This window comes from Geotrypetes seraphini, chromosome 12 (assembly GCF_902459505.1).
Source record: "Geotrypetes seraphini chromosome 12, aGeoSer1.1, whole genome shotgun sequence".
Taxonomy (NCBI): domain Eukaryota; kingdom Metazoa; phylum Chordata; class Amphibia; order Gymnophiona; family Dermophiidae; genus Geotrypetes; species Geotrypetes seraphini.
The window spans coordinates 54,320,424-54,334,876 of record NC_047095.1 but is presented as its reverse complement, the minus strand read 5'-3'; the positions used below and the strand labels follow the sequence as shown (position 1 = coordinate 54,334,876).

The window sequence follows — 14,453 nt, the reverse complement described above, 5'->3', positions numbered from 1 at the left end:
AAAGAGGGCAAGGTGAAGATTAGATTGTGATCAAAGCGCTTAAAGTTACTGAGGCATACTATGGATCTCCTAGTCCAGCTGAGCTTTCAAGCTCGATCCCCAGATGCTAATAACTTCAGACCTCTGTCCTGCTTTTCTCAGACTGTCCTAGGCTAATTCACTACTCCCTTCTGGTCATTTTTCTTCTCTAATCTGCAGGGGGAGACCCACCACACGCTCATGCTCAGTTATGCTCACTCTAGAGCATCTCTTTCATTCTTGGCAGCTGTTTGCATCTGCAGGTGATTAGGGCAAAGCCTCAGCCCACTTTAATCTATGCCATATAATGTAAAAGACTTATTTCCCACAAGATTAATGCTAAAACGAACCACCCAAATCCTCTCTCAAGTAACCTTGCAATAACAAGAAGCAATGTAGGTGGACATGCCACAAACACACCCAACACTCATTGTATAATTTAATCCATGATGTAAAGTTTTGCACTCCCACGGTTTGCTTTCTTACAACAGTACTGAGGGTAGGAACACAACTGTTACTTTAAAACTGCTCAGTACATTTTTCTGAAATTATCTACATGCCGTTTTCTGTGATAAAAAAAAGGCAAGGTAACTTGTGGTCTGCAGTTCTTGTCTCTTAATAAGAGACTAATTAAGGGGGCTTGGTTTCAGGACCACTCTATGTTAGAGTGTAAAAAGGTTTAACCCCCCCCCCCCCCCCCCTGGAATCTGAATAAAGACTTATGCTTCTCTGTATGTTTTTATGTTTTGCACACAAAAAAATAATAATAATTACTACAAGACAAAAGAAAATAAAACCCAAAAACCTACAACCCAAATTCCCATGAGAGAATAAACAGAAAAATGATGCCTCTCCTATAACACAGACCAGATGAGCTGAAAATGAAATCAGACTGGCAGAGCCTTAAGCAAACTTTGCTCTAAGTGGAAATACATGGTTTAGAGACAGTGCTGTGGAACATTAGACTCATGTGTTGTGCTATTCATTTGCTTTTGGAAGTCAGTTAAGACTTAAAAAAAAAAAAAATCTGTGCTGTCAGTTTAGCTTAAGAAATCTCTACTTTCCAATTATTCAGCATTCCACGTTTTAATGTGACTTCAAGTCAGCACCTTCATTCTTCATTTTTTTTTTTTTTAAGTCAGAGCAGTTGGGTTAAAGGTAAAGAATCTTATAGTCTATTGTTAGGTCACTGAAGTTGTGGGTCCAAACCCACGCTGCTCCTTGTGACCCTGGACAAGTCACATAATCCCCCCCATTGCCCCAGGTACATTAGATTGATTGTGAGCCCACCGGGACAGACAGGGAAAAGTACTTGAGTACCTGAATAAATTCATGTAAACCGTTCTGAGCTCCCTTGGGAGAATGGCATAGAAAATTGAATGAATAAAAAAAAAAATATATTAAGACATCTATGCAGATACTCCAAAAAGTGTTAGGATGTAAATGATCCCCAAACTATATAAGCAATACATTACTGTACGCACTATTCTTGGCCCTTGTAACATGATGCGGATCTGCGGCATAAAATCAATTTTATTCCTTGGGATCTTACCAGGCACTTGTAATCCGGGTTGATGGACCTTCAGTCTGTCCTAGTAATGGCAACTCTTATGTTCTTATATTATGAACTTTCCAGGGGCATAACCCTCAAATTCAATAAATGGAAAATTTGAGTTGCAAACACAAATTTAGGCAGGTGCAACCTAACTGCATAATGAGCCGATTAATACTGATAATTGGCTTAACAAGCAATTATTAATTTGTTTTAATGTATAATGTGCGTAAATTTAGGCTCTGCACCTAAAATTTATGCGTGGCATCAAAAAGGGGTACAGAAATGGGAGGGTCGTGGACAGATTGGAGGCATTCCTCAAAGTTACATGCATAATTATAGAATAAGCGGCATCCGCACCTAAGGTTTTGCACCTCATTTTAGTACAAATACTTACAGTGCCTAAAGAATAGTTAAGCTCTGGAACTGGTTGCCAGAGGATGTGGTAATAGCACTTAGTGAAGCTAGGTTTAAAAAATGTTTAGACACGTTCCTGTCTGCTATTGAGACAGACATGGCGGAAGCCATTGCAGGGGGAAGAGTCTGACGCAGAGGTTAAAGCTACAGCCTCAGCACCCTGGGGTTGTGGGTTCAATCCCACGCTGCACCTTGTGACCCTGGGCAAGTCACTTAATCCCCCCATTGCCCCAGGTACACTAAATAGATTGTGAGCCCACCAGGACAGACAGGGAAAAATGCTTAAGTACCTGAATAAACTCATACAAACCATTCTGAGCTCTCCTGGGAGAATGGTATAGAAAATTGAATGAATGAATAAATAAATAAATAAATTGCTTGCCCTGGGATCGGTAGCATGGCATGTTGCTACTGTTTAGGATTCCGGAATCTTGCTTACTCTCCGAGATTCTGGAATGTTGGTACTGTTTAGGATTCCGGAATCTTTGAGATTCTGGAATGTTGCTACTATTTGCGTTTCTGCCAGTTAGTTGTGACCTGGTTTGGCAACTGTGGAAACAGGATACGGGGCTAGATTTATTATTTATTTAAAAAAAAAATTTATTCTCCACTTAGTACCTAAGCGGATTACAATAAAACGCACATATTCAAATACATACTGACATAAAGACAATATAGTCTCATCAAATCTTGCTCATCAATCCTGCACACAGCTAGTACAATAACATGCAAACAATAAAAGCATACTCTGCCCAAAAGTTCTAAGATAGCCCTCATAAAACCCAGCTAATGAAAGGCTTTTTTAACAAATAAATAAATTTTCAGGTTTTTTGTTTTTTTTAAAACACCTCTTATCTCTACACAGTCTCAGATACTCCGCTACTGAAATGGCTGCCATTTGTGTAGATGGACCATTGGTCTGACCTAGGGCTCGATTCACTAACCCGTTTTTCCTGGGCGATCCGTGGCTGATCCTAACAGGCCCGACGAATTCACAAATTCAAATGAGGGCGACTAGAGGAACGCCCTCATCTGGCCGACACAGATCGCTAGTGTGCGATCCCGTTTATGTGCAGCCCATCTGTAGATGGTCTGCACATGCGTCAAGATCCCTCTGAGCCGTGACTTTTTTTTTTTTGGGGGGGGGTTTAAATTTTAACTTTGTTTTACTTTTTTTGTAGCCCAGCGAGCCCATGGTTTTAACCCGCAGGTTAAAACCACGGGCTCACAGTGCGGGGAAGGACAGGAGAGATTCAGGGCAGCAGGCAGGAGAAATCCGGGGATGAGCATCGGGGCGGCAGGCAGGAGAGATCTGGGGTAGCAGAGAGCAGGGCGTGCAGAGAGCAGGGTTTCAATGGAGCTGGAGTGTCAGAAAGACGTCTGCAACTGGCCCCAGCAGTCGCTTCTTGGATTGATCGGTCAGCCCAGTCGGTTTCAAAAATTTCTTTGATGAATCGCATTCCCTGTCTACTCTGCATATGCTTCCCCTCATTTGCATGCACAGTTTGGAAGCGGATCGCAGGAGAGGTTAGTGAATCGGGCCGGAGGGAAATCAGGTCGCAAAGGGGTCTCAAACCAATCGGTACACGATCAGTTTGCTTTGTGAATCTAGCCCCTAGTATGGCTGTTCTTATATGGCCCCCAGGTATAAGTTCTATTCTATAAATGGAACCTAAGTTTAGGCAAGTTTTTTCAGCACCGATATTTTAGGGGTAATATATAGAATTCAGTTCATAGCATGTAACTGTAATGGAGGGGCATGGGTGCGTCAGGGGTGTGCCTAGTTCTTGTGCGCATGTTATAGAATGTCTCCCAAATTCTATAAATGGCGCCTTAAGCTGTGAATGCAAATCGATGCACACAACTTAAATTGTTTAACAAGCCTATTTGGCACAGAAAACTGGCAATTAACACCTCCTGATTGACGCTAAATGAGAAGTTTCAAGAGCACAACTCGGTAGAAGCAGTAGTGTAGTAAGGGGTTGGGGGATGGGGCAGACCTTCCCAGGCACAATTTCGGCAGGGGTTCCGGAGGATGCCAGCATCTCTACTCTCTCTGCCCACCCACCTCTTCAGATCTTCACTGGCAGCAAGCAGCATCTCTTTTCTGCTGCTCACGCCGGCCTCAGCCCTCTCTCTCCGATGTCACTTCCTGACCCCGTCAGAGGGAGAACCGAGGATGGAGCAAGCGGCAGGTAGGACAATAGGCCATCGGGTGGGCACATTCTATAAAGTGGTTGTGGTTGGTGAATCTGAAAAGGGGGCGTGGCCAGAGAAGGCGCACGAGTAGATCAAAGGCATTCCTAAAACATATGCGCACCGTTATAGAATATGCCTGATCTGCGTACAAGTTAGGCGTAGGTATTCAGGCTTGGTTTCCCTTGGCCTCAATGGGTGTGCCTAAAAGTTATGATACGCACTGTTAACTTAGCATAAATCTATAAGGTGCATTTACCTTTTAATAGAATTGTGTTAAATGCCATTCTAGATGACATAGAATACGGCCCCTATATACAGTTATGCACTTAACTGCTAAAGTTGAGCATGAGCACTTATCCCAACTTTTGAGCTGGTTTAAATTCTCATGCCTAAAGTTAAGCATGCCAGTGATAGAATTCTGTAATGGCAGCTCTGCAGGGAAACTACTGTTACAGAATGGATACGTGGAGGGGCATTTCGATAGGACCTATAAGTCTAAGGTTGGACGTTTTGGGCAGGGACGTCCGCAAAACCCAGGAGAAAAAAAAATGCCCATTTTCAAAGTGAAAATGACCTAGGTATAAGTTTTGGTCCCTAGGACGTTTAACTTTTTTGGCCATTTCCAAAAATAAAAACGTCCACGTGAAAAACGCACAAAAGCAAGTTTTGTAAGACGTCCCCACAACTACCTTGTCCGATTGGGGCAGCGAAATCCCCATCAGCTGAATCAGTTTCGGGGGATTCCCCCATGCCAGGATCAGCGAGAGCCCTACACCCCTCCCCCCATCCCCCAACATTCCTGTCCCCCCATCACCGGACACCCTCGGCATCAAACACCCCACACATCACCAGACACAATCCGACTTCAGGCGACACACCTCTCACACACACATATCACCAAACATCCCAACTCCAGTAACCCACCTAGAATTGTAGGATGGATAGGATATAATTTTTTTTAATAAATATAAATAGCCTGTTAAAGATTCAATTCAAAGATTCAACATTTGTAGCTTGTAAGACTATCTCCTTCAAAAAAAAAATTGTTCTCAGAGCACTTAAGTGTATCCATTACATGTGGCTTCCTGTCCAATCTGTTTTAATCTTTTTTTTATGTCTAATTTAGCTGCCAGGCAATCCAGCCTAAACCCGATATTGGTTGCAGGTACTTTGTGTGGTGGGTCAGATCCATTGAAGTGCAATCCAAGTTCTGCCATTTGGATGTCCTGCCACTAGGTGGAGTAGGCATCTGGTTAGGGAGGCAAGCTTCAAGGGGGCGGCAATGCAGCAACAGCATAGGGCAACAAACCAGCAGCAAGGAAGCCCTTTAAAAGCCACATGCTCACATTGTTTTAAAGGGCTTCCCCTGTCACTTTTTGTGTTGCTTGTGGTGTCACCTCCCTCCATGTATTTTATTTGGGCTCTCGCAGGGGCAGAGTAGTGAAGATGGCAGCAGCAGTAGTAGGGAAGAGGAAAGGGGGGAGATGCTGGGTATGTTGAGGGGGTAGCGAAGGAGAAAGTTTATGACACCTAGGAAGGGGGTAGAGAAGGGGATATGCTAGACTCTGGGAACAGGGTGCATGGGTGATGGGTAGCCTAAATTGTCCGATACCTTTGGACAGGCCCTGCATTCGATACATCACAATACTCCGTTTTGTATTTATCATACCTCCAGAACACTTAAAAATATCCTTCCTTGGCATAACTTATAGCCAGGACCGAACCATTAGGCATGTCTAGGCAGTTGCCTAGGATGGCAGGTGACAAAGCTACAGCAAAAAGTAGCTGCGATCATGACAAAACCCAGCAAGTTCTGAAGGCCTCACAAACTGAAAACAACCATCGGGGGGGGGGGGAGGGAGAGAGGGGGGTCTATTATTTCCTGCAAAACAAAGTTTCATATTTAAAAGCACGACAGTCAATGATGTGTTTTTGGAAAATTGTGATGATGATGATCATGAGTTTATAGTTTAATTAGCAAAATCTTGGAAGGGGAGCCGACAAGCTCAGAACCTGAAAACTGAGGGACCAGGAGGGCAAAAGGCTGAAAGTTTTCCTACCATACCGAGGGCTCTTTTTACGAAGCCGCATTAGTGGCTTTAATGCGCGCAACTTTTAATCACACGCTAACCCCACGCTAGCCGAAAAACTACCGCCTCTCAAGAGGAGGCAGTGCTCCACGCACCTTCGTAAAAGAAGCCCTGAATGAACACTTGCACCAGTCCTGAATGCAGCTACCATGAAAAGTGTATTTCTTAATTATTCATATGTCAACTACGAGAAACAATCGAGGATTTCCTCTTGGATATTTTTAAAGTCACAAATCTCTGTGGTCTCTCCACCCCTGCGCTTCATGGCTATGTACTTATTCTCTAAAATAATGTTTACGATTGTAACAGTTCCCAAGCTACATAAACGGTAGGACTAACAAAGTGTGCTTATAGTAAAGGAACACACACACACACACACACACACCTTGTGTTCCAGCACACTAAACAGGAGAATCTTTCCACATACTGAGTGATAAGGGTCAAGCATATGTCTTACCCTGTAAAAGGAGACGCCTCCTTACTGCTATTGCTAATGCATTTTAAACGTATTTATTTCAACATTTATTTTCCGCTCTATCTATAATAGTCTAGGCAGATTGCAAAAGATACGTCCATAATGGTAAAAACAACTCTCTGAGCCTGGGGCTATGAAAGATCAATCAATGACAATAACTTCTCAGATGTCGGCCGCCTAAGAAAGAGCAGATGGGATGCACTGCCTTGCGCTTCACCCAGTCCGACCATTGTCAGAGCCGCAGCGTGATCGCCCCCTTATGAAAAAATACAGGCGCAGCAGCGGGTCCCGTCCCCCCCCCCCCACTCCATTTATGGTTCTGAATTTCTGTCCAGTTCGCCTAGGACTGGTCTTGTTCGCTAGTCGAATGCAGCGTCTATCGAAACGGCAAGGGTCCATTCGTAATGCAAATAAACCCTTTCTAGGGCGATGGCTAAGCCCTGGATTTAAGCACGATCGTAAAAAAAAACAAAACACATTTGATTAACGCGTCAATTGCATTATTTGACTTTTCTATAAAAGTAGAAAGTCTTCATCTGCAAATCAGCTAAGACATCTGCTCTACTTTGATTTTAAAAAAAGAAAAGGATAGCTTTAGGCTAAATTTCGTGAAATAGGAGATCAATAAAATAAAATTTGTTATGAGGAAAAAGAAAGATCTCCAAAAATATAGAAAGTATATCAACATACTTATATATCTAGTAGAATTCACATACACTCAGAAATGTGTAATTTGGCCAAGAGCCAGAGCTCCTATAGCCAAACCCAGCATCCAATATGCTCTTTACGAGACGATGAGAAAGTAATCAACAGCCGAACCATTAAGAAAATATCTAAAGACAATTGTTAACATTTTCTATAGCTTTTTGTTTTTTGTTTAAGAGCATTCCCTACTTGGCAACTCCCCCCTGATTAATGGATTAGAGCTGGGGACAGGCTTGCAAACAGATGTCTCACTTTGCTTACCACACACCATCAAGCTCAAGTCTGCTATCAACTTTGCACTACTGACTAGGTACCCTTTAGACCAGGGGTCTCAAAGGTCCCTCCTTGAGGGCCGCAATCCAGTCGGGTTTCAGGATTCCCTAATAAATATGCATGCACTGCTTTCAATGCATATTCATTGGGGAAATCCTGAAAACCCGACTGGATTACTGCTCTCAAGGAGGGGACTTTGAGATCATTGCTTTAGACTCTGCTTAAAGCTTCATCCAAACACAACCCATAGCACCCCCTCCCCCATTTTTTTAAACTTCTCTTATAGTTGGGGGGAGGGAATGTATTATTATTCGCTATACTTAATTAATCTATATTATTGAGATTAAATATGTACTACTTATATTAGTTAAGGGGAGGGGGGGAGAAAATGATTTTTTTTCGAATTATTGTGTATTTAAAGTGCATTTGTGAAGTGTTTATGTTTAAATTCATTGTATTGCACTGTTAATATTTGAAGATTAATAAAGATTAAAAAAAAAAAAAAAAACACCACCACACGCTTCTCTTATACACACACTATCCACCTCCTTAAACGCAAGACAAATGTTTGAGGTCACCGCAAAGGTATCAGTGGGCGAGGAGCTGCCAGGCTGGGAAGGCATCGCTCAGGCTCGTGTTTGGATTGAGCAGCGCGCAAAGCCGGGCCAGATCGCAAGCTTCAGCAGATAGCCCGTATTTACATAGGGAGGCGGGGGATTAAAGTCCGACTTGCACAGAATTTTAGGGGGAGGGGAGACCAGCCTAAACTATCTCTCCCGAGAGGCTCCAGTTGCCTTATCGAGCGCTTTAATTAAGGCAGCCCGGGCTTTTCCCAGCAGCAAGGATCGTGAGCAAATTATAGCCCGTCTCCTACCTATTTTATAAACTAATTATGGATTTAATCCCCGTCGGAAATGTCCTTTAATTACACAATCGCGGAGTGAAATTAGTACCTTAGGAAAGCGAAAAACCAATGAAAGACAAGATGTTGCAACTTTTAACTTGAGAGAGAGAGAGGAAAAAAGTTGCAGAAAGCAGATTATTATTATTGCAAAATGTGCGTTTTGCTGCTCTTTTATACTTAAGCCTGCTGTAACTCCAAAAAAATCTCGCACCGCAAACCCTGAAACGAAAAGAAACTTTTAGGCTCGCGAAAAAAATAATTAAAAAAAAAAACCCAGTAGAAAGTGGAACACGGTTAAAACCAGGATTTGCCGGATTCTCGGATCTCCAGGACGTTGCTAGACCAGGCTTTACAAACTTGCACCGCGTATTCCGTCATGTGCAAAAGTTGCATGGAAAAAAAACCCAACAAAACACCCCCCGAAAGACGGTAAACTTAAATAAGCCCAAGAACTAAAAGGGGACTCGAGCGTTGGACTCACCCATGAGCAGGCAGAAGAGGTCGAGCAGGATGAGCACCACTTTCTTGCTCCTGCTCTTGCCCGTGTTGTTGTTCAACGCCGGGTTGCCTCCGTTCCGGCTCTCCGGGACCATGGCCTTGTCATACTTGTAGCTCTGCATGCTGAGGGAATAGTGGCGATAAAGTGGCGCCGATCGACTCCTTCCCTGCCAGGACAAAAAGAACGCGCCGCCGCCGCCTCCTCTCAAAACGCTCTTAAGAAGTTAGCGAGCGGGGCAAACTTTTCCCAGGCAGGGTCGCTGGAAGGGGCTGGGTCCTATCGGTGGCCGGGCTGAATGAATGGAGGAGGAGGAGGAGGGTTTGGGGAAAGCCAGCCTCTCGCTTGAAAGCTCCGCGCCGAGGGTTCTTGTCGCTTGCGGGATGCGATCTGCTCTTAAGCGCGTGGATTTTGCACTTCGCCACCCCTCTCTTCCACCCCTTTAAAGTAACTAGCCTCGGTTCTGATGGGATCTCGACGGACAGCCCCCTTCCTGAGGCTGACTTATGCATATGGTAATTAACGCCACATATTTTTTTTTTCCCAAAACTCAGGAAAAGCTCGAGAAAGCGGCGCTCGTGAGTCCCTAGCGGTCACCTGGGGTAGGACGTAAACATCAGCTTGAAAAAAAGAACAGGTTGGAATCCTGGTAGCTGCTGTTAGAGAATGACACGGTGACAAAATTCATCACCGTTCCCGTCCCCACGGATAACCGCGGTAAACCATCTTCATGTCATTCCTTAAGGAGAGAGGGAAGATTCAAGAGTATGAATGGCCACAACCACTGACCCTCAAGCTTTGCTTTGAAGAATGCTGGTGTAGAAGGACTGAGGCTGAAATAGACACTAAAAAATGACATGGGATTATTTCCCGCGGTTATCCGCGGGGACGGGAACGGTGATGAATTTTGTCACTGTGTCATTCTCTAGCTGCTGTGAGCGACGGATTAAGGACAAGGGAGAACAGGAACGATTGAGAAAGGAAAGTCAGAAAGGCTCCTTTTAGAAAGGTGAGCTAGCGGTTTAACGAGCGTAATAGCAAGCGCTAAACCGCCAGACGCGCTAGCTGCTACCGCCTCCTCTAGAGCAGGTTAGCGCGCGTAATGAAAAGTCATGCGCCTTAACCCCGCTAGCGCAGCTTTGTAAAAGGAGCGGAAGACTTTTACATTTATGTTCAATAATTTTTTTGTATTGAGTTTTAAAAATAAAATATACATAACAAAAATCTTACAAAGAATAGCATCTCAACTCAGTTAATACATTGTAGATATATAAATTCAAAGAAATCAACAATCAATTATCATGGCAATACAAATATGATAAAGTAGGTACCTCCCAACACACCCTCCTCCCTTCTGACTTTTAAATTTATAACATTTTATTGAAGGAAATAAAATATAATATACATAGATTTTAATTTCAATTAGATTCACAATTATTATATTTTCATACATATTTTTATCATTCCTTCAAAATAATTTTCCAAATGACCCATTGCAAAACATCTTACACCCACCACTCCCCTCCCCCCTTCCCTCCTCCCCTTCCCCACTTCCCTTCCCTCCCCCTGAATGGAAGATGACACATATTACTAGGTATTGTGATGCAATGAATGTATACCAAAGCTTCAGTGTAGAATATTAATAATCATACTTCGTCCTCTGGGAGAAAGATTTTGAATATAGGGGTCCCATATTTTCAAAAAGAATCGTGTTCTTCTAGGAAACTTAATTAAAACGATGGAGTTTGTTCCTCCAAAGCCCAAAACTAGGAGGATCTTGCTGTAACCAATATTGCAAAATACATTTGTGACCAATCGTGCATGCCTTTTGAAATAAAATACATCTACCTTGTCCATAAACCCCACAAAGACTTTTAAACTTGCGGATCTCTTCACGGTGGCATGCAGGTGCAGGGAGGGGGAGACATATGCGAGGAAGGCCGATGCAGGGGACAGCTACAAATGCTGGAAAAAGAGGTGCCTGCTACCAGTGCGGACAGCCAGGACTTTTGAAGCGCGACTGTCCCAGCACCCCTCCTTACCTTCCAGCGGCCCTAGCACATTCCTTTCCTCTCCCTCCTCCTCCCTGTACTGATAACACTACTCAGGGAGCGTAGTTTTATTCCGGCAGGGGAACACTAACTGGCAGGGCATGAGCACCCCCTCCAGCCAAGAACTAGCTGCCATAGTGTTGGAGGGGCCTCAGCCTAACTTGGGGGGGGGGGGCAGACCTAGGGTTTGGGATTGGGGGCTATAGATCAGAATTTACCAGATTTTACTCCTGTAAAATTCAGATATATAGCTCCCACTCCCGGGCCCATCCAGTTCCACCCAGCCCTTCCCCGTCATGCCCTCCCAATGTGGTCCCAAAGTGAAAGCTTTTCAATACTGGGACAAAGTGCCAGGTTTTGAATAGCCGTCCGGATACCCGGACATGTCCTCTAAAAAGCTAATTTTTTCCAATTGGCCTTTTCAAGACTGGGCAATGTGTAATTTGGCAGTTATTTGGCCTTATTTCTAGGGCACCGGTTTCAGGTTGTAAGTTGTATGTGCCGAATGCTCCGCGCTGCTCCCGATGCTCATAGAGTTCCTGTGAGCGTCGGGAGCAGTGCAGAGCATTCAGCACACCGGCCTGCCCTTAAAAAACACTATTGCTGTTTTGCAAAAGGAAGGGGGATGGGGTAAATTTTGTAATTATTTTGTGTCCATGGTAGCATTATTCCACCATAAAATATATTCTCAATGATTACAGTCTTCCTCTCATCCTAAATATTTTAGCTACACTTGAGCACAAGGAGTGTGCATGGGCTCTTCATCGTCATACATTGACACAGTTCAAGCCAATTTTTTTGCCTCTCTATATAAGAAATTCCTCAAAGGCTTAACCATTATGCCATAGCAACTGATTGTGTTGGTGGCATTCTTGTTAAAAGGAAGATGCCAGCCTTTAGGTCTTCGTTGAGTCTTAATTTGTAATGCTTTAGATGAGCCATGGCTCTTTTTTCTTAGTCATTCACAAAAGGCCCAGTTCAAACCTTCTCTTTGATTAGCAATTCCATGGAAGGGTTTTCATGCATCAGAAAGACTGACTTGGCTAATACAATTGGCTACTTCGGCCTCTGTTAATTACATAAAGGCCTTGGGAATCCGCCGTACACAGCTGGGAAAAGAAAATAGTACGGAGCATGGTACGGCCTAGAATGATAGGACAGCGTGAGTGATAATTAATGAAATAAATAAATGGCAAACCGCTAGCTCTCTCATGAGAAATGGTTTCAGACGTCTCCTTTACAGACATCTTCATAAGTCCCTTCTTTCCTGTCAAGGAGCAATGTGGTTGGCATCTTCCTTGGCATAGCCGGAACTTATTTCTTTGGTGGGGCAAGAGGTTTGGTGAACACTTGACAATAAGGATAAGCTGAGGGAAGTTTCTGCTTGTTATTTATTGTATTGTTATCTTTGTTCGCCACCTAGGGCCCGATGCTCTAAAATCGCTGTTAAAATCCTGTGTGTTGCAGTGGTACCGGTAAATTGGTGTCAGGTCAAAAGCGCGCCGGGACAAAGGCGCGCCCAGACAATTGAGCGCAGCGCGGAGGTGCGTGCCGCTCAAAAATACTGTGTTTAGGGCTCCGACGGGGGGGGGGGGGGGGGGGGGGGGGGGGGGGGGGGGGGGTGGGGGCGGGGAAACCCCCCCACTTTACTTAATAGACATCGCGCCGCGTTGTGGGGGGCGTTGTGGGGGGCTTGGGGGGTTGTAAACACCCACATTTTACTGAAAACTTCACTTTTTCCTTGTTTTTAGGGAAAAAGTTAAGTTTACAGTAAAATGTGGAGGGTTACAACCCCCCAAACCCCCCATAACGCCGGCGCGATGTCTATTAAGTCAAGTGGGGGGGTTCCCCAACAAAACCCCCCGTCAGAGCCCCTAAAAACAGTAATTTTGAGCGGCGCGCGCCTCCGCGCTGCGCTCAATTGTCCGGGCACGCCTTTGTCTTTCGCGCCGTTGTCTATGAACCGGTAAATTATCCATTTTGAAATTGGCGATCAGATGAGATTGCGGCTAGGATTACCAGACGTCCGGATTTCCCCAGACGGCTTTTCAAAACCTGGCACTTTATCCGGGTTTTGAAAAGCTTCTGACGTCGGGACGGCATCCGCGAACGTGTGATGTCATGCACACACGCGCAAAGTCATTGCCCTGGATACATACATGCGCGGATGCCGTCCCGACGCACAAACAGGTTAAGATGGTAGGGATGGGGACGGGACAGGGCATGACGGGCAGAACTGGGCGGGCCTTGGGGGCATGGCTATGGGTCCGGATTTTCACCAAGTAAAATCTGATAACCCTAATTGTGGCAGACCTTCTGGAAGTAGAAGTGCACATTTGCATGCAAAACTGTTTCAACATCAATCGCCATTTTCAGATCAGACCATTTACCGGCACCATAGCGACCCACAAGATTTTAAGGGTGATTTGAGAGCATCCAGAACGCTAGTGAACAGTTCTGTCTCAGATACAGTCCAACTTTTTACAACTTCTCCTAGACGCCACAAGTTTATTGCTTCATACTCCCAACCAATGGGTTAGTTGATGTGTATTATCAACACACTCCCATAGAATACAGTTTGGGATATGTTTCACTGGTCAGTTGGTCTGACCAAAAGACAAATATATACCACCCAAATCCAGGCCTTAAATCTCCTCTGGAGTGCAGTCATTTCTTAAGACCACCCTCCAGGAAGTCCAAGAGCTGGCTTGGCTTCTCAAATGGTTTTTCTTAGGCTTCTGGAAACTGCTGGAACTCCTGTCCCGAGTCCCTGGCCATTTATAGAGGCGCCTGCCTGTCTGCACATATACTGTGGCTCGCATGGAGGCCCAGGTGCATAAGCTTTATTTAAACTCCCTAGGTCACAATTAGCACCTAGGGTTCCACTCCAACTGCCAAACTGTGCAGTTCTAACTGTTAAGGCCTAACTGTTAGGGCTGCCCAACATACACCAGTCCAAAAACTTAGGGCTAGATTCACTTACCTTCCCGATCGTGTCCGATCCGTGGCAGGTCGACGAATTCTCAACGCATCCTCATGCAAATGGGGGCCATCGAAGGCACGCCTCTCCCCCCCCCCCCCCCCCCGACTGCACGGATTGCTCTCCAGCGATCCTGACGCATACGCAGACCATCTCCTTTGCGCGAAGATAGAGCTTGAAACTTTTTTTTTGTTATCACAGAGCTGGAAACTTTTGCGAGCCCGTGGTTTCAACCCGCAGGTTGAAAGCGGGGCTGCACCGCGGCTTAAAACCATGGAGTCAGGGCAGAGAGC

The 14,453-nt window shown here is 44.8% G+C and overlaps 1 protein-coding gene across 1 annotated transcript in view; it reads right to left on the bottom strand.

The window, feature by feature from the left end:
* PLPP3 (phospholipid phosphatase 3) overlaps positions 1-9,253 on the bottom strand; it is a 124,332-nt gene extending 115,079 nt beyond the window's left edge. Inside the window, exon 1 of the mRNA XM_033916693.1 lies at positions 9,115-9,253. Within this exon, the coding sequence (XP_033772584.1) occupies positions 9,115-9,253 (139 nt within the window). The remainder of the gene's footprint in view (positions 1-9,114) is intronic.
* Between the last annotated feature and the right edge of the window lie 5,200 nt (positions 9,254-14,453).